The sequence below is a fragment of the Trematomus bernacchii genome, unplaced genomic scaffold, assembly GCF_902827165.1.
Source record: "Trematomus bernacchii unplaced genomic scaffold, fTreBer1.1, whole genome shotgun sequence".
NCBI classification, from domain to species: domain Eukaryota; kingdom Metazoa; phylum Chordata; class Actinopteri; order Perciformes; family Nototheniidae; genus Trematomus; species Trematomus bernacchii.
This window is the reverse complement of record NW_022987685.1, coordinates 533422-553839: the sequence shown is the minus strand read 5'-3', so window position 1 is coordinate 553839 and position 20418 is coordinate 533422. Positions and strand designations below refer to the sequence as shown.

Sequence of the window (20418 nt, the reverse complement as noted above, 5' to 3'; positions counted from 1 at the left end):
CTGAGCCCTCTGGGCCACCGTACGTATCTCGATAAATACGTCTCATACAGTTTGTTCATTTTGAAATAACTGATGACAAACTCACTGGTGTGATACACTTTTATAAAAGACCCATATAAATTGAAACAAAAATATGTCGGATGGCTGTAGGAACGAAAAAAAACATCTTACCTTTTTGAGTGGTGGACAGTAACTAAACGTAACATTTACTCAAGTAGGCCTACTTCAGTACACTTTTAATGTAGGATATTTCCATTACCTGTAACACTTGTGCTCGACAACATCTCTGAGGCAAACATTGCAATTTTTACTCCAAATTTGAAAACATTAGATAACAGTATGGATAAGACAGATACAGTACATAATACTCCATTTAATCAACAAAAATTGATCAGGTGTTATTCACACATTACATCAACAATTCAAAATGTAACACTACACTATAACATTGTGGGCTGTTGTAAAGAAAGAGTACTTACCTACATGTTAATGCTAATACTTTTATAGCTTTACCTTTTTTAATGGATACATTTCTTTTCTCTGGTTTTATTACTTGTACTTAAGTAAAAGGTCTGAATACTTCATCCACTTGTGCTTGCACACAAATTGATGTATTATTAAATTAGGTATCAGCCTGTAACCTTGGCATATTTTTGATTATGTAACTAGTTTGTGTTCAGAGTGATATTTTTAGCATTTCGGTCTCATTCAGCATTGGTTCTATTTTGTTTTCAGGACGGTACCTTATTTTTAACATCTATGAATAAATTAGAATAATATTATATAATTTATCATATTTGCTTAAATTACAGATTTTATACAAAATAAACTAGGTTTGTTTTAATAAAGAGTAACAGGAAGGCATGTCCCAGATTTTAAGAGCCTTACAGTATGTGAACTCCTGCTAAAGCTATGTTAACACTTGTTATGATCATTAAATGTCTGAAGGCCATTTTGTTATCTAAATAGTAGAAAAAGTGCATGAGATTGAATTGCATTTCCCTTGTAGGTTTAAATCCACATCTAAAAATTCTCCCAGGCAGTTGGATGTGTGTCTCTACACAACACAACACAAGTAAAATAAATGGCTGTTTCATGTATTACAGGCCTGCCTCTTATTTTTGACCTATCTCAAGCTTTTAACGGGACGAGCCACTGTAGCATTTCTGTCAGCATTTGACCCCTAGTTGAGCAGAGCCACTTCTATGATTTCCTCTAAAGGGTAAGTACTGTACTGTAACTGGGTTGACTGCTCTGAGTGCTCTTTCGTGGTCTCACCCTCTTTTCTGCCACTTTGAATGTCCAAGAGTTAATCCCATCGTACAGAGCGGCGGGAAAGACAGGGAGTTCATGGTCCCACTTTTATCATGATTTATTTAAAAATGGAGATTAAACATTCAATTCCCTTCAAACCTTTTTTTCATGTGCGAGAGCGAGACAAAGCTCTGTTGGTGATGATCACAGAGAGCTTGTATTGCAGCTCACCTCAATTACCTGTCCAAAATGTTGCTGTAGCTATCGGCCAAATGGTGCTCCCGGGTGCTGAAGAGAGAAAACACACAAACTGTCAACATGTATCGAAAAGGCTCTGAATACAACTCTATTTCATTGTGGTATATATCAAGCATGGTGGCATGATCATTTGCACAGATGCTTCTTTTGAAAACAAATTGAATAATTCAATTTATGGATAATTATATAAAAAAAACCTATAGGATCTTGCACAAATGACTGGTTTACCAATTATTTTGTGTTGATTAGTTGGAAACCTTCCGTGCCTGCTGTAATCTGGAGATAAATGATTTATTTTGTGCAAAGTATGGCTCAGTGACATCAATTCGAAAGAAAGAAAACACAAGAAAAACATAATAAAAGTATATGAAAGCTGCCCAAATAAGACGTGTATCAAGAAGCATGTGTGCATTTCAAGGCTCACTCCACAGACCCCTGCAAACTCATGCTGTTCCTCTCATATAGTTATACATTTGGCCCTTAAAAACATTAAGTCTTAATACAAAAATGTGTTATGAAATGGGAAAAAAATGGGAAAAACACAAAAATATGTACAGAAAGACAGGATAGAAAAAAACATCATACATTTTTTACGAGTGCAATTTCCCTCTAAAACCACTCAATAAGTACATTGACGTATTTTACAAACCCGTATATACTGTGAGTAGAGAGATGTGGCCCTCTTACCTGGTCTTTGTGAGCGGATGTGGACCTGTATGTGTTTGTCAGTGTTCTGCACTGAATGCATTGTGAAGGTGAGTCAGCGGGGAGCTGCTGTTGGAACGAGCAGGATTGATGTGCTCACAGCAGAAGGCCTCGGATCCATCATAGTCCTGTCTGAACGGGGCTCTCGGGTTTATTCAGCGCGCTGTATACCTGCGGTACGGTGCCCTTTACAATCTCTGCTGCACAGGAGGCCCCTGCAGAGGTCATTGTAGTAGCTTTATTCACACACGAATGCGCACGCGAACAGCACAAGAGCACAGACGTGCACCACACCCACTGTTGCCGAGCAGACCTGTGCAGAGGGCTAAATTAGGAACAAAGCTGTAATACAGGGGTGTTACTGGAGAATGAATGATGTGCATCCGATGGACCAGATGTGTGTCTAGATGCTTCTAATAACCCTGTAACACATGTAACTGTCAATAAAACAGATATTTGTCTGGTACCACACTGAAAGCATTACAAAAAGAAAAAAAAGAATCACCATACTTTGTACAGCCCAGAATGTAGGAATTGAAATTAAAATACATTAAATGTTGACACATGATGAGTTTTTTACATTTGCTTGTTGGAAAGCATTTTTGCTGAGTGTGTTGACAAAGTTGTTGTTGCACTTTCTAAGCACTGCAAGTCTATCGTGTGTTGTCCCTCAAAATTCAATAACTGAAGCTGCTTCAGGGTTTTTAAATCTGTTTTCATACACCCTTGAGGCTCAATGTCAGCCAATTCAGTACAGGGTAAAAGCAACACAAAAAAAAAAAAAAGCTTCTTGCTTCAGTGCTGTCAAGCAAGATGGAGCTGCGGAAGTCAACGTGAATAACATATTTATAAAGTACATTTAAAGCAGTCAAATATTTCTAGAAATATTTCTTTAAAAGAAATGCACCTCAAATAATACACCTTATCAGTCATTCCCATATCAAGACAATCCCCACTGGTGCTTAAAAAACAAATATACAAAAAAATCAATACCTCTTCGAATTGCTGTAATCATCCTAAACGTAGTAAGTCGTTACATTTAAGTCAAGCGATGTCAGTCATGTTCGTGGGGCGACGCTGTCATTGATCCCTGCTGGTATTAAGAGATTAAAAGGATCCCGTCCTCTCCGTGTTGTTGACAGGCGTTGTGACTCATTACGGCTATTAGCATTAAGCTGGCTCATCAATAAGCACTTGGTTGATCCATCAGTCTTCCGCTGATCTAGCCCAGGGGACCCCGCCGCAGACCCCTGCCAGCTCCGAGAACACCGCATGGGCACCCTTGATCTGTGGGTCAACTCACACGCATACACACACACACACACATTCACCTGTTTTCCTGACAGGGAGGAAGTGTCACTGCGAGCCTCTATTCATTAACGCTCTTTGATGTTGAGTGTAACCACGACTGCATGTTAGTGTTTGTCAGTGCATTCTTGTTTGACATTTTGTTTTGTGGGTGACGAAAAAATACTCTCCAAGTTAGTGTTTTCGCTGAATCCGTCAACTTAAGTAACGTCTTCTACTGTATTTTTATGTGCGCCGTGTAGGTGTCGGTATGTGTGTGACTGTGTCAGTGTCGGGGATGGCAGTGTCAGTGTCAGTCAGCCTGAGAGTATGCAGTGTCAATGTGTGACAGGCAGCCGTAGTCTGATGTGATAGCGTACCACAGTGAATGACAATGTCTCAACTTACAAACCTAGTCTTTGAGAAGGAGTGTGTCGGGAACAGAGCGAAATAAAGACAGGGAAAAGAACAGAGGTTTGTGGGTGTCACAGTTCATCGTGCAGGGCCTCTCCCTCCGCCTGGTCCAGAGCTCCCATCAGCAGCAGGGCTCCAGTAGTGTTGTCTCTGACGAAGAAGATGAAGGGGTGATCGCCGTAGAACAGCTTGGGCTTTTCTACGTTGTCGTCTACATTGGTGCATCCTTTCCCAGCTTGAGGAGCCAGTTCCAAAGAAGCCCAGTGCAGAACACCCCCCAGGTGGAGTTTCCCCTTGCCCTTGTCTGACACCATGGAGAAATCAGCCACCTTCTGGTCCCACGCTTCGGTCAAACCCAGAGCGGACAACTGTTTCTGCAACAAGAAAAACACAGAGTGATTGAATTTATGGACTGCTTAGAATTAATTATCCCCAAGCTTTGAGGTCATACTAAATAGAGAAGTGTGTGCGATGAAGCAGCTGCCAGGACACTGATCAATTATGCACGCAAAGGAGACCAAACAACGAGTAGGAGGGAAGGCATATTGTCAAATGTCATAACGCTGTGACCCTCGGAAGCGGGGGAAACCGCACTGAACCCGGCCACATGTTTAACGTAAACATAAACCCACCAAAACAGTGAATCAGTAACTTCTCTAAAGGACTTGTGGATAGTATTGTTTAGTATTGTTTATTTACTTTCCAACCCCGATAATTCGAGATGGGAAGGAGGCTGACAGTTGCCCTTGTTGTGAGCAGGCAGAACAAAGTGGGCGACAGGCAGAGAGGAGACGGAAGGAGGAAGCGGCGGGTGAATAATTTAAGAGTGACGCCCCGTGACCCCCGGCACCTCCTTTGTTTTGGCTCTGATATGAATTCCACAGAAAGTCGTCGTCATGACAGGTAGTTTATCCTCCCATGGCAGAGGGCCACTCACGGTGACAGGCTTCTCCAGGGGGCCAGGTGAGAGCATGTGTGGGTGTGAGCGTGTGACTGTGCGGACGAGTGGGAGGCCACGACTGGAGGACAAGTTGCAGAGGGAGATGAGTTTTGAGTTTTTTTCTAGCATTGTTACACTTTTTGCTAATTAAACTCTTTTATTGGATATATGTGTTACAGGCAGACACGAACAGTACATTTAGAAGAGTTGTCTAGGTGACTGTGGGTGCTTCCTTTGGCTTTGTTTTTCAAAACCACATTGTTATAGCTCAGTATAATACTGCTCACATGCTAATGGACAATTGTAATAATCCATGTAGAATGTCTGCTTTTCTACTTAGAAGTTGGGATGTGCATGCGAGAGGAAGTTAGGCTGGATCATGTCGGCTTATGCCTAAACACGCAATAAGTAGATGTATATACAGTTGTAGGCATCTGTCAATCCCATTTTAGTGTTTGCATGCAAAGCTCCGCTCCACACAGACACACACCTCCTGCTCTAATGCACTTCTATTGTCCTCATCCATTATTGCTCCACTCTTCCTCTCTCCTTCCACTCGCTACCACTACATCACTGTCTTCCTCTGCTGCTCTGCCACTTGCCTGGCATCCTCATCCCTCATCTGCCTTTATTCTATCCCACTTTGTCTCCCTCTCTCTGCTCCTAACTCAGTCTCTTCTCTCCCCACCTCATCCCTCTCTGTGTCTGACAGTTCGCCTGGGCCCGGTATCCATTGCTCTCGCAAATTCTCGATCTCCATCTGAAATCATTTCCAGGTTTTTACACTCCTTATCTAACGAGGAAACAGAAGCAGCTGTAAGCGGGTGGACTCTGCAAATTGTAAAAGACAAATGTGTGAGTGTGTGAGTGTGTGTGTGTGTGTGTGTGTGTGTGTGTGTGTGTGTGTGTGTGTGTGTGTGTGTGTGTGTGTGTGTGTGTGTGTGTGTGTGTGTGTGTGTGTGTGTGTGAGGAAACGCAGCTGGTTTCTGGGTGTCTGCCTCATTCACTTCTGCAGTATTCCGTGAGGAGCGTGATCTCTTGGCCTACGGTAGTGCCGGTGCCACTATGGAGCATATAAATAGTACCAAGCAACCCCACCTGACCTAGCCCTCCCCTCCATCTCTCCTAACCTTCCTGTCAGGGCAGGAACACTTGGTAATTCTTTATTTCAAGATATAAAGTGTTTAAAAATTAAGGAACCCTGTGGCACCGCGATGGGAAACAGACCAGGTGTCAGAGGATCCTATGGAGGTCACGTGAGAGATGTGGCGCTGCATTAAATGGTGTGAAAAACCTTTGGGAGGTGCCCTTTCTCTCTGAAGCGCCACATGAATCTTAGATGGAACATCACTGGGCAGACTGCTGATGCCTCGCACACGGCATCAATGAGCTATTTGTCTGAGAATTTACAGCCACAGGCATTGTCAGCCAGTGGTTTCCTCTACGTGTGTGTGTGTAGGTCTTACTTAGCTTACAGGCACCAGCCCTCAGGTGTGCAGCACTCCAGTCTGCATCACATTATTTCAGCTCGATGGTTGAGCCCACTAAGTAGCGTGTTGGGTGAACCTGTGGGCGTTTAAAGGGGATAGGTTGTGGCAGCCGGGACATGTTACAGCTCTATCTGTGAGGAGTCACTTCAAGTAAGAGCGGCCTTTATAATGACTGTAGGAGGAGAGATGAGAAGAAAAATGGAGATAAGACGGGGCGACTATTGTCTGCTCTTTTTAAATCAGCAGCTGCTTGTGAACTATGGGATTTAAACTGGGAAAGGAGCCTTAGGGTGACCAAAACTGAGGTAGGACTACACAGAGCACATAGTAAATATGTCAACCGACATAAGAGTTTTGTTTCTCAACAGTCAAATATGAGCACCTTCTTAATACAAAGTAGGACCACAGACAGAATCAAGTTGGCACTAGGTTATTGCTCAAATTCCATGAAAAACTATGTCTATGATTTGTTGGAAAATAGTTCAATAAATAACCACTCATTATTTCATAAAGCCCAATATGACATCTTAAAAATGTTTTTTTCTGAAGACTAACAGTCCAAATCTACAAAATGTCCAGTCTACAATGATATGAAGCAGGTACATAACTAAAAATCATCACAAAGAAGAAGCTGGAAAAAGCTGTCTGAAAGAATAAATTGTTCAAATCCAAATACTTATAAATCAAATCACTTGTGTTGTTTGTTTTTCTGTTAGCTACAGCATTTCCTGTCTGCCTCTTCATTTGTCCAACATAACAAAATAATAATAATATGAACATCAGAATTAAGGCAATTTATTTGTACATTATTGAACACCATAAACTGTATGATTTCTTCCTTCCACTGTCAACATAAACCAGAACTAACCAATTGTGACACCTACTGTACATTTTGATTGAATAAACCAACCATTAAAAAAGACTAAGACTAGAAATCTTCTCATCTCAGTTTCTCTCTCATCAGTTTCCACCTCCTGTTGCCTCTGGCTTACCAATCACACTCGCAGACTGTCGCCGCCTTAAACAACTACAGACGTGTTCTGCTTAAATCAATACTGCCCTTTACATTCTGTGTGGGTGGAAACATGCAGTTTATAGCACTGGCTTCATCACAGCTCCATTTTATGGACACATCTGATGCAAGCTTTTAAAGAAAGAAGAAAATTCTCTTTCTATGAGCTCTCCTGAGGCTTCTTTATTGAGTCTCGTCAGCAATACCACCACCGGTGTGTTATCTACATGGGCTTTTACCTATTTTGCACAACACACTCTATGTGTCTCATTCACTCACTCAAATACATGCAACGCTTTTTATTCCACAGGGCTACTTAAGCGCAAATGAAAAAGGAAAAAAGGAGCCGCAGCTTTGTGTGCGATATCTAAATAATGGCCATGAAACACTACTGATTATTCATATAAAGCGGGGCTGAGGTAGCTGTGTTAAAACAGCTGTCCCTCGACACTGTATACTGCCGAGTGTGCTCTTGTAAATATTTGATGGCCTTTTGACCTCATTATCCGTGATTGAGTGAGCTCTCCGGTGCGCGCTCATATGTCTTAGTCACCGGCTGGAGATATAGCCAGGATGGAGCTCAAGCTTCACCATTAGTGTGCATGTGTGTGTGGCCTGGTCAGTACTGCATCAGAGACAGAGGGAGAGAGCGATGAGGGTGGTTTATCCAGTGACCTCTGGGCCAGGCTTGTTAAGAGAGTTCTCCGGCTACAGACTCCGACAAAGTCTGCCCTTCAGCGAAGGAGAACGCCGCAAATAGGCAGACGGAAAGAAGGGAAAAAGGCAGATTTCTGCAGTTATTTATAGTACTCTCAAACACTTTTAACCTTGTCCCCGAGCAATCATTGACCCCCCTCGTCATCCTCCACCTCTGCTGCTCACTTCCCATCCGAATGTCATTCCTATGTAGGTCAGCAGAGCCAACGTGCGGCCGCTGACTGATGGCGTATTACAGTAACATGTGAGACCTACATAAAGGAATTAGATCTGTGGGACTGATAAGACGGGGAGGACAGAGGTGAGGGGGGGAATGGGTGCGTTTGGAAGTGGCAAATCCGTGCCACATGACCCAGAGGTGCTTAATTTGGTTTGTTCTTATCTGTGTCCTTGCTCAGCGGACACTGGAGTTAGGGTTGGCGTTACACACACTACTATGATCATCTGTTTGTCTAGATGCCGCCCTCCTATCCCAGGAGTCCATGGCCATCAGAGGCACTGACAGACAGAGTGGTAAACAGTGTTAACGCGCGGTGATGAGCAATTATTTGCCCGTACCAATTGGAAAAATGATCGTCAGAGAGGACATGGCAGGCTGGCCACAGGGGCTTGACAGACGGATGAAATGAGATGGGAGTGGGTTGAGAGTTTGTACAGTCCTTTCATAATGATTCCTCAAATGCACCTTCTTTTCCTCGAGAGAGCAAACAGAGGCGGACAACTCTCGACGAGTCGGAGAAATAGAGGCCAAAACATTCAAGTGCGTGTCCATAATTAGGTTACATAATGAGAGCAAAGCTACTTTCAGTCAATATTTTTTCTTCTGTCTGGCAAACTCTCAAAAGACGATTTGTGTAACAGTTTGTTTACTGCTCTTTCCGTTGCAAAGTCATGGCCGTGTCAAAGGGAGTTGTTTCAAGCTTTAGTTCTAGATTACAGAGTCCTCCCCAGAGCGCCCTGACAATGTTAATGTCAAAAGCGTGTTCCTCAGGGCATGGCGAGCAGAATAACATGGCACATGCACAACTCTTCAGAGATGTTTGTTAAACCAGAAAGAGGCCAAAGTGGATTTCATCAGTCCATGATGAGGTTACAATGTACATCTACAGAGGCCGTGGTAATAGATTCCAGGCAGCGTACCCTGTCCTAAGGAAATGGGTTTTTACCGACATTCTGTGTGTCTGTCAGGTTCAACTAACCTCTCTCTTACTGTGTCTTTCTCACTCACCCACAATATTTTCCCACCAGCAACTGTCTCTCTCTGACTCAAAGAGTATGTCCAGACTCAATGCAACCTTTTAGAAGCAGTATGACTTCATGCAGAGTCAAGGGAAAGACGCAAGAGGGATCTTGTTCTGAGCTACTGGAAGTGATGTGAAGACAGATCCATGCAATATGAAAATGTTTCAACTTTACAATTATCTAGAGGTTGTATGACTTCACTTCAAAATCGTACGAGGCAACATTTAAATGGAACAAAAGTTGAGGAAAATTCTTTAAGAAATTAACGGAAAAATGTGAGTTCTGAAATGTAAGTATGGAGAGTAAAATGTCTTTGCATCCAATCTAAATGCGTTTTAAGGTCTGTCCTTAACTAGTTAAATCTGTAAACACTACTGTGTTTTTCTCACCTCAGCCTGCACTACTTGACAAAGTTACTACGACATCAGCATCGTGCTTCCCTATGCAAGTGAAGAAGTTAACATCTATTAAGAATCTTTTTGCTCTCAGGGTACAAAACATTTGTATTTTGAGCCAATGCTGATGAACATTTCTGCCAGATTAAATGGCAAACATTGCCCTTGGAATATGATTTGTGAGAAAATAAACTCCACTCTGTGAACCCACAGTTCAAGTGCAAGTGGGAGTGTTTCAGCGTGATAAGATCAAACCAGGACCAGAAGTATTTGAATCATGTAGCTTGTGAAAAATCAGGAGACACGTACATCAAACTAGACTCTAGGCAACTGCAAAGGAAAAAAGCTAACCTGTCGAACCATGACTGCAGGTAAGGTCAGCGCACAAAGCTTGAAAATGAAACTTTCTTCAGCAGGATATTCTCAGCGGTGTGGAGGCTGCGTGATTCTAGCAACTTGTCTGTGACCTCGCCCCGTGTTAAGGACCCTGTGGCCTGGTCAAATACATGTTCTTACGCTAGCTCGACAACTCTCCAGCCTTTCAGTCGGCGGCCCCCGACACAGCCTCTGGTTTGGCCTGTGTGAACCTTAACAAGCCCCATGCACTTATATTAGCATCAGCAGTCACTAAGCTGCTGCCTGTCTGTCTGCTTTGACTCAGACCGGCTACCTGCTGGCTCTGAGGCTGAGGGCAGCACAGACTAACAGCTGGGCGGTGGTGTGACCCTGAGAAAGGAAGTCTGTGGGAGGGTTTGGAAGCCCACTGAGGAGGTATGGTCATCTCCAGGCCTCTTGACCCTATACTAGGGTCTGATTCCCTGCTGAATGATTTTTCAGCCCAATGCCCATCTCCTCAAGGGAGAGTGGAGAAGCGTGGGAAGGAGTGACATTTAAACCCCCCTAAGTCAGTCCGCAATGAACTGGAAGGGGCAAGGCAGGCCACTGATTCAGTTACTGGGAGGCAGAGGAAGAGGACGAGAGAAATGGAGGAGAGAAACAGAGGTCACAGGTGACGAATGTATTGAGATGGACAAGAAAGAGGAAGAAATGACATGCAACATGGAGGAAGAGTAGTGAGGAAGAGTAGTGAGGCAAAGGGAAGACATGAATGGCAAAGGCAGAAGGAGACGTGGAAAAACCAAAGGCGAGGATGAAGAGGAAACCATGAGGATGGATATCGTGGAGATATAAGAAACCGTATGAGGTGGATTGAAGGGTGATGCAGTTTGCGGAAATAAATGAAAAGTAGAAAGTAATAAAATAGACAACAATTGAGGCTGCTGCAGGGATCGACTCGGTCAAATCCCACTATAGTACTAAAAAGCTGAGTCTCAGATAGTCAGGGATATAAAGAAGCCCCTCGCAGAGTTTCTTAGCCTATCAGGTGAGGAATAAGACATCAGCTCCAGCTTTTATCAAGACATATCCGAGCATTCAGCATGAGAGATACCACTCTAGCCTGGGACTCAAAATGTGAGATATATGGGATGAGGTCAAGTTTATTCCATCTTAATGTAATGGTATCTTATCTTTAAGAAAACTAGATTAAACTACTGTAAGTTTAACATACCTTTTAACTACCCTGACTTTAAATTCATTATTAAAGTGATGAGTATTTGAAGAACTTACATACCCATTTTTGTTACAAATATTACATCAAATACTGATGAAACTAGAAGTGTGTTGTACTGACCTTCAGACTGAGCGTGCTGGTGATGTTGACCTTGGGCAGTGAGATGGACACACTGGTGATGTTGGTCTTCTCCATCTACTTGGTCAGCAGCTCGGGGGTCAGGAGCTTCTCCAACCTCCCCAGATCCTCCACATGGAAGGGCATGAGGAGCACCATGCTGGCCTTGCCCCCACAGAGGGGCGCCTCCAGAACCTGCACCATGTTTTGCACGTCCTCATGGTAACGGTAGAAACCTGGAGGACAGTGACAGGCGGAGGCATGCACAGGAAGATCAGAGAGGAAAGGAGAACATTTTCCATAAAGTGATATTTACTGCTTTTCGACAGTAAAGTGTGAATCAGCAGTTCTCTTGGAAGTTCAGCAGCAAGTTCTCACCTGCCTAAAAATAATAAATTATATTATAATTAAGTAGTATATACTGTAAAGTTATCTCTCTAACATATTTTACTGCTGCTACTGCAGGACTTTCCTCTTCCTTGTTGTTTGATAAAGTATAAAATATGAAAAGCGTGTTAAATAAATTATAGACACAAAAATTGGAACGCCGCAAATTTGGATTTTACAGATGTTCAAACAATTTCACAACTCAAATTGCTGCGTTTGTTTGCTGGCAGGAGGTCCGTAGCAGCAGACCGTGTGTGTTCTTTTACCTGCTCTGTGCATCATCATCACTTTGGTGTACTTCTTCCCCAGGAAGGTTCGAAGATCTTTGCCCCCCTCGCTGAACTCTCTCTCCCACAGCCCTGAGCAAACACACAAACAAGCAGAGGACATTTTGAATGCAGAACATCAGAGCCTGTGAGGAAATACTTAATGATTGGAAGAGGGGAAGAAGTGGACAATAGGTTAAACAATGCCATGTTCATAAAATACATTCCGACCTCACGCACGGTGAAATCGGCTGACACTGCTCATGAATCTTCAATATCTACTGCCCCTCATAAAGCGTCTACTCTTCTCAAAGCTGCCGAGCTGAGTGCTACACTGAGGCAGTTACGAGGTCCTTAAGGCCACATGGTCCTATTCACTGCTCACCACATCCCACTTGGCCCTGCTAACCCCCTGACAGCTGTCAATTTAGAAGGGGCTGAGAGTGGTGGAATTACTGTTGTAATAACCTCACAATACATTCCCCAAGCCGCTGGGCCATTCAATGGTGCGGGCATGGAGCGAGGAGGTCGACAGATTATGACTTGTACTCATGTCACTCTTTGCGAGTGACGTCTGACGCCAGCTAGGGCCGCAGTTAACGATGATTTTCATCATAAATGATCGATTAACACACTTCTGACACAATACTAAGGTGCAAGAAGGCCAAATAAATCTAATGGTTCATCTACCCTGATAATAGTCTATAGTTGTATTGCTTGGCTATGTCAATAAAGACTATCATTAAAGGCTTTCTATTCTCCATCGATACTCAATTATTAGTCCGAAAACAGAGAAAGTTACGTATTACATGTTCCCAGAGCCCAAGGCCTTCAAGTTGAATAACTCAATTTAAAAGTAAATATAAAAGGAAGTCCTTTTGTGGATTCTGAATCACAAATTAAATAAAGTAAACCCAGCTACATGCCAGATATTCTTTGTCATTTAAGTGTTTGGATTTTCTGCTGGATAAATGACTTAAAAAGATACTCTGCACTTCTTTTAAGTAAGGCTAGGTCACATCGCCAGCAAGGCGAAAAAGAATGTTCAAAATGAATGAAACCATGTTCCGTTAGTATACTTTTCCAAAACATTTTGAAATTGTAAAGATGAAGGACTTATTTTCAACCATACTGCCCCGATTGAGTCACCGGTGATATTCATCAGACTTTGCAAAGCTCCAGAGCCAATAAAACAGTTTTTTATGGGCTGTCTGGAATTCTTTATGATGAGTACACTAAACTTGTGTAAAACTGGAGCCACCTTAAATAGACTTCCCAAATAGTGGATGTATATTATGTTGATCAACTAATAGACTTCTTGCTCGAGCACTTGGCGTTCCCAAAAACCCCCAAGCCCTCATTGTGCTTCAGCCAATAACAAGTCACAGCATTACAGCTCCAACATGTGAGTTTCCCTTCCAGGCATGCTAGCGCAAGTCACAGACATTCGCTCCGCTTCCTGTAACATCGGAGATTGAAACATGATCGCGCTGGAATTCAAAAACAACTGGTTGAAGATTACCTGAAGTGGCAGCCGTGTTACTGGAATGATGTCATAATGAGGAATAACCCCTCCGCAGTATGTATACATGTTTGAATTGTGTAGTTCTAATGACCTCACCGTGTGTGTGGTTGTGTCTAGAGCAGCAGGGCCTGCTTTGGGTTTGCACTACATTATCCTCTTTTATAGGACAGCACTGTAGCGGAGAGATCCCTTGAAACTTGAATTCATTAATATCCATCAACGATAAACAATGAGAAAAATGCACAGCCAAGAAAACCAATAGCTCACAGACTTACCAATTCATACTGTAAACTTCAGGCTAAAAGCAAAGGAGAATCGATGAGACGGACCCGCTCCCTCTGCTCCCTCATCAACTTTTGATTACAAGAACTTGTGGTATTTCAGAAGCTATTATTAGAGATAAAATAAGTGGGAACTTGTTGTTCTCGCTCGCCCTTTCTTTCCTCTTCTCGTTCCCCGTGCTATCTTGTGTATACGTTTCCCCTTTTTCTTTTCATTCACAATCTTAGTTTCCCTCTTCCGTCTGCAGTGTTTGTGTGTCTAAAACAGGAACAAAGCCTGAATTAATTAACTAGTGTGGACTGAAACTCCCAAGGTAGGCCTTTTTACATCCCTGCACCATGTCTGTCAATCTCGTTGGCTCTCTCAGCAGGCCACCCTTTCTTTACTTTCCTCCGTTTTTGGCCATTTACTTTGCTCCCATCTCTTTATCCTGCGTCTCTTTGTCCCCTTCCCACCCAGAAATCTCTCCCTGCACTGCTCTTTCTCTGCAGTGCTCTTGTAGTTCTCTTTGCTTTTAACGTCTCTCCACTGTAAACATGTTCCACTACTAATTGGCCCTGACCTTCCCTTTCTTTGGATGCTGTGTACAGCCCGGGGAAGGAGGGACAGCAAAGAGCTTTTTTTAATTCATCCTTCAATAATTAACTAAAGGGGAAGTGAAACAAACAGGAACGGGCAAGGAAGCAGACGACTGTTCAGTGCCAAAAGAAATCCCGGCGACATCTCTGAAACCATTACATTATCACACACTATGAATTGCCTAAGGACCGTGAAACCAAAGACAAATACAAAAAGTTACAAGCATCCAGAGGGAGCTAGTATGAGCAAGAAGAAAACTATCGACCACTTGTGAATTACGAATCAAAACTAAAGGAATCCAATTTTAGGTAATCTAATTTGTGTGCTCCAATCTGCTGTATAATCTAATTTGTATATTTCCCTTAACAAAATTAATGAACCGACCATTGAGAATCTGCTCACAAAAAAAACGAATTTGGTAATGAAGTCAAAACATCAAACAAAGGAAAATTAATTAAAATGCTTATCAATGTATATAGTCTGTCAGGGAATGTTATTTTCAAAAGGCTGTCTATCTGTTGGCAGCCTGTTTTCACTTCAGCCGCCTCGCCTTCTTTGCACCTAATAAAAAGAATACCTGCAGGAGGAAACAGAAGGAAAAGAGGCAGATGGAGGCAGATAAGGACGTGAACAGGAGACATGTGGAGGAAGAGGAGACAGGGGTAGATCAGACACGTGATAAACAATGACAAAAGCACAAAAACAGAGAAAAAGGAACGAGTGAAACAGAAGGATGTATCTAACACGTCATCATCTTTTGTGGAGACGGCAAACAAAAATGAGATCAGCAGGCATGGAAATGTTGGCCGTGCTCCGAGGAAGAAAGAGATGGCAGATTATATCCCTGAAAAGTTGTCATGGCCATGGGCGATTTACTTTTTCTTTGACTCATAATTAACTAAACACTAGTTGTATGAACACGGACATCCTTAAACAGTGATGTAAAAGTTATATCCTTTTAAAAAGTATAATCAAAGGTCAAAAAGTGACTAGCTCTTTGACCTTTGATTGAACTTTTTAAAAGGGCAAAATAATGAATTTAACATTACATGGATTGCTTTGAGATGCAACGGGTGTCTTCCTAGTGAATGCATTCATACTGTATGGAAACATTGACTTCTTCATCTACTACTGCAGTGTGTAACAAAGAACAAATCCGAGCCAAGCCGCGCCACTGCAGACTTGGAGCGCTTCGAGCACAGATGTTAGGCATGACACCGAGGGAGAGAGTCTGGACACTTGTTACTCAATTATTTAAGAAGACACATCACCCCCCAATGGAAGATGAATAAGCTCTCAGTGATAGGCCCCGGAATCATCCTTGTATCTGCTGTGGTCCCCAGCTGGAGTCCACGGCGCACACACACACACACACCACAACACACACACACAACACACACACACACACACACACACACACACACACACACACACACACACACACACACACACACACACACACACACACACACACACACACACACACACACACACACACACACACACACACACACACACACACACACACACACACACACACACACACACACACACACACACACACACACACACACACACATCACACACACACTGCACTCAGGTGGGCATGCTGGCACACACAATGTAATAGGCAAAGTGGTGTGTAGGCTATCAGTGCTGTCGGAACACTGGAAATTGTACATGCCACATTAATATTCTAAGACTTCTCATCCAATGCAGCAAAACAACATCAATACAGAGACATTGCATAATTAGAAATGACTCTAACAATTACCAAGCACACCAGTCTCATTCAGCATTACTCAGTCCAGCCAGGCTGCTGAGCTACGGGTCTGCAGCCAGGCGGTTATGCCATTGGGTACGCAACATAATAAAATATTCATTTGGCTATAAAGTTGAATCATTAAGAGTCACGGTCATGACTGTTTTGGATACAGTGAGAAATGATGACTTGTTCGCATATTATTTTATGAGAATCATTTCTCAACCGCTACCATTGTATCCAGCATTTTGAGAACATAGACTCGAGCTGCAGAGATTAGTGGACTAATCGATTAGTCTATTTGACAGAAAATTCATCGTCAACTATTTTGATAATAGAAAATTGTAATAGTAATTTTCTCAAGCATTATTTTCTAACATTTTATGACCAAAGTTACCATGGTGAAGTGAGCAAGTACGAGTCAACTTGTAAACATGTGTAATTACTGTGCACTGTGTCTACATACCTTTAAAGCGCAGTGCATTGGCCAGTATTAGAGCTCCAGCCTTAGTCTGGATTTGATCCACTAGAGGAGCTCCTTCCTGCCCCCCCAGCCCAGCCTTAGCCCAGCCTTAGCCCAGCCATGGAGCTGCTTCAGGTCAGCCTTGGAGTCTCCTTTCCCCAGAGGCTGATGCTGCAGCATAAACCTGGCCTGGCTCTCTTTCACAAATGCCTGGCTGACTGGAGGAGCTTGCTTTGAAAACAGGGCTGATGACGCGTGCAGATGAAAGCTGGTACCATTAGCTTTAGTGAAGCTCTTCAACGCCTCAGACAGAAGGTCTTCAGCTCCAGCCTTGGCGGGGGTCGAGGTCTTGAGGAGGTATTTGAGCTGGCTGGAAGTGGTGCCTGCTGAGCCCCCACCGAGCGCTCCCAGTGAGGAGGCCACAAGCAGAGGGGAGAAGACGGTGTTCTCACAGCTGGAGTCAGAGCGGAGGGCCTTGTACAGGTGCAGACCAAGAGTCCAGCTGGGGTCACCAAGGGGGGGAGGCGGGCGGGGTTCTGCTTGGAGGAAACAGCAGTGCTGCCCTGCACCAGAAAAACTGGCAAAGAAATTAGGAAATAGACAGGAAGCCTGGGGAACATGACAGATCTAGAGGAAACAGAGCAGAGTCAGGAAAGATAATGTGTGAAGAGATGGATGAAGAGAATGCATTCCTCACATTTAGTACACAAAGATATATCTATATTTATAACATATATTTTAACGGCTTTTTAACAGTGTAATTGCTACTCGTGCTGTTATTGCTCTGTTCATATTTTAGATAACGCAATATAAACACAGCCTAAGGGTTCCCTCTCTGCTGTAAAAAGACTTGTGCAAACAGCAGTCCCTGCTCCTACAGAGCCACAACTTGATTTTGTAAATTCCTCCCACTTGGCAACACGGTTATTATCTCACCCGCTGCGGGAAAACCAGTGTGACAATTAACTTAAATTAAGTTTCGAAGGAAGCTTTTTTTAGCATTCGCGTTTCTCTATTGTGCCTTGCAACAAAAAAAAACACTCATCAGCGAGCCGGTGACAGGACTGACGGCTAACATCTGCCGTCTGGTCCAGCCTACTCTGTTATGATTTCCGAAGACCTCCAGGCGAAAAGGAAAGGCGGAAAAAGCGTATTTGTTTAAAGTTACCGTTAATTAATTCACGTGTATCCCTCTCCTTCGCTGCTGCTGCTCCTTTTTTAAGTTACGTCCTCCAGAGGAAGTGGGGTTGTGAGTGGGTTTATACCATGGTTTATACGTGGCAGCTCTCGGAGGAAGTTTACCGTCTCCCCTTAACTTCATCCCGGGAAAGAGTTCAGTTTTTCCAGAAACTTCCACGCTTCCCGTTTAAACTGCCACTTAGCACTATTTGAGTTCAACGGTGTTAATTAAGACTTAAGAAACATTTCGTAAAACTTTAAATACGACCCAAAATACATACGTAACCATAGTGGTTTTAGGCTGAGTCTCATACTTTGAAAAGCACTATTTAAAGCCCGTTCTGTTTCAAAGCCGAGCCCGTGTTTCAAGCATTATATTTAACTCAATTTTTGCAGCAATAGCCTACTACAAATAAAAGCTTAATACGCAACTTCATGTATAACAAATATGTATAATCTATTATAAAAGCTAACCACTGGAGAAAATCTACGGTTGGGTCGCTTTAAAGTCAGCTGTGGTACATTTATCGTTATGCAGGAGTTACATTTATGCCATACAAAACCATAATTAAATATGCTAAAGTCCCTGTAGGGGTATATTACAGCCGTTCCCTGTGAGTTTGGCAGCAATTATGTGCATGTAATGTGGGGCCTGGTAGCCTATAGTTTTTTAAGCGAACAAAAATCCACCAGTTGCAATAAATGAGGCGTTTCTCCGCATTTTTAAAAGCAAGCTTTGTGGGTTTGCCTGGATAATAAAGCCTCTTGTTCCTGGCTCAGTGGGGGTTGTAGTTCCCAAAGCCATTCAAGCGGGGTCGCTAATGGTCTTCTCATCGCCTCAGCTCAGTGACCCTGAGAGGCTGCAGCATGTGGGCCAGGGCCTCGCAAACTTGACACCCAGCCCTCCCAGTGGAGAGGAAATAGACCACAGAGCCAGCAGGCAGAGGCTTGATCCAGGCAAATCCACATGAGGGGTTTTAAGATGGGATTTAGTGTTCAATTTGTCTGCATTTGTGTGATCTAATACGGGAACAGGAATTTACACTATAATGTTTAAAACAGCCCTTCCAGATTATTTATTTCCAGTTAGCCTAATGAAATTACACTTGCAGGTGACTTCCACCCACTCCCAGCAGACCTCAACACCCACCCCACCCCACTTTGTATACTAATGTAGTCCACTGTCAAGGAAAAGTAGGACAGGCCATGCAAGCCTGTTCGTCTGACCCTTCCAAATGTCCTCATTCTGTATTCTCGTCAGTTTTTTATGTTTCTCGCTTTCCCAAATTGTACTTTCCCTCCCTCTAAAGCAGTACAAGGAGTGTAGAGCAGATAACTTGTTACCCACAGCTTCAGGACAAGGATTATTGCCCAAATTGAAAGATGGAGAATGGTCATATGAGGTCCTAATCGATAAATGTAGAGATAGACTAAGGAGGCTAGAGAAGGATCAAAGAGGGATATGGAGGAAGATAACTGCGAGACCACCAATGCTCAGCAATCAGGCCGAACATGACAGCTTGTAGACCCAACCAATTATTTACCCCAGCCAAATCAATAGAGCTCTCTCCGAAAGATAACCATCAGCAGCACTATCTGGAACACATTCACAGCAGAACTCGCAAACACACACTGAGCTGCCACTCTCCCTCTCCGTCTCTTTTGCAAAGACACACACGCTTCCCTCGCAGACACGTATTTATCAGACTTCCTTGGAAATAAGACACAAATCATTTAATTATTGAACATCTACACTGAAAAGAGAAGCATTAAAACAGCTTATGTCAAACTGTGCCTACAGCAAACGTGAAATCGCATCACTTAAAAGAAACACACACTGGCACACACACATTGGTTAATGGCGTTGAGGCTGTACCCACAGCATGTATACATGTAAGTGGAGACAAGTCGATGTGTGCGACGTCAAAGGTCTTAACCGTCACCGCAGGAGTCACAGCCCCCTCCTGGGACCCCCCAGTGCAACATCACAGTCAGTTTCATCAGTAATGAGCAGTGACATATATTGCAGTGCAGGTGATTCATAAAAAACAGGGCTTGATCCACCGATTAACGAGTCCCCGAGGGAACTGCTTGGTAACCTGAGAACACTCCCGGTCAATAGGTTGTGCATCTGGGGATTTATAAAAAGGGATGCACTTTTAACCATAATGCAACACCAAATCTCACCTGCACCCTGCCCTAATGTTCACTTTCACCTCTCAGCGCCTCGTTCAAGCCTGGAGCCTTGATTCAGTTTTCCAGCTCCAGATGTCATTGTTTCGGGCAGTAAACGCTGCATTTCACCTAACGTGTTATCAGTTTATGTGGCCATTGTTCTCGGTTGTTGTCGAGGTCAAGCGCTTGTGGCTCTTAGGCTCGCTTTCAGAATCAACACCTCTCAATGAAGGCTGTTACGGTCACTGCCAACTGGCCTACAGCTATTCTGTCCCTCTTCATGCGATATTCACTTTCTCCTGAAAACACACATTATAGCTTTATTTTATTCTACCCCTCACTATCCCTTCACTGTTTTCAAAATTGAATATTTGACTTTGCACTACATTAGCCCTG

General features: G+C 43.2%; 1 protein-coding gene across 1 annotated transcript; it reads right to left on the bottom strand.

Annotated features, from left to right (window-relative positions):
* Nucleotides 1-2694: 2694 nt before the first annotated feature.
* On the bottom strand, nucleotides 2695-17886 carry serpinh2 (serine (or cysteine) peptidase inhibitor, clade H, member 2). The gene is given in 7 exon segments (XM_034136682.1): nucleotides 2695-4292; nucleotides 11408-11640; nucleotides 12058-12150; nucleotides 16672-16786; nucleotides 16789-17198; nucleotides 17201-17295; nucleotides 17837-17886. Coding segments are annotated over 6 exon segments (1242 nt in total). The 5' UTR covers nucleotides 17289-17295; nucleotides 17837-17886; the 3' UTR covers nucleotides 2695-3989.
* Nucleotides 17887-20418: the final 2532 nt, after the last annotated feature.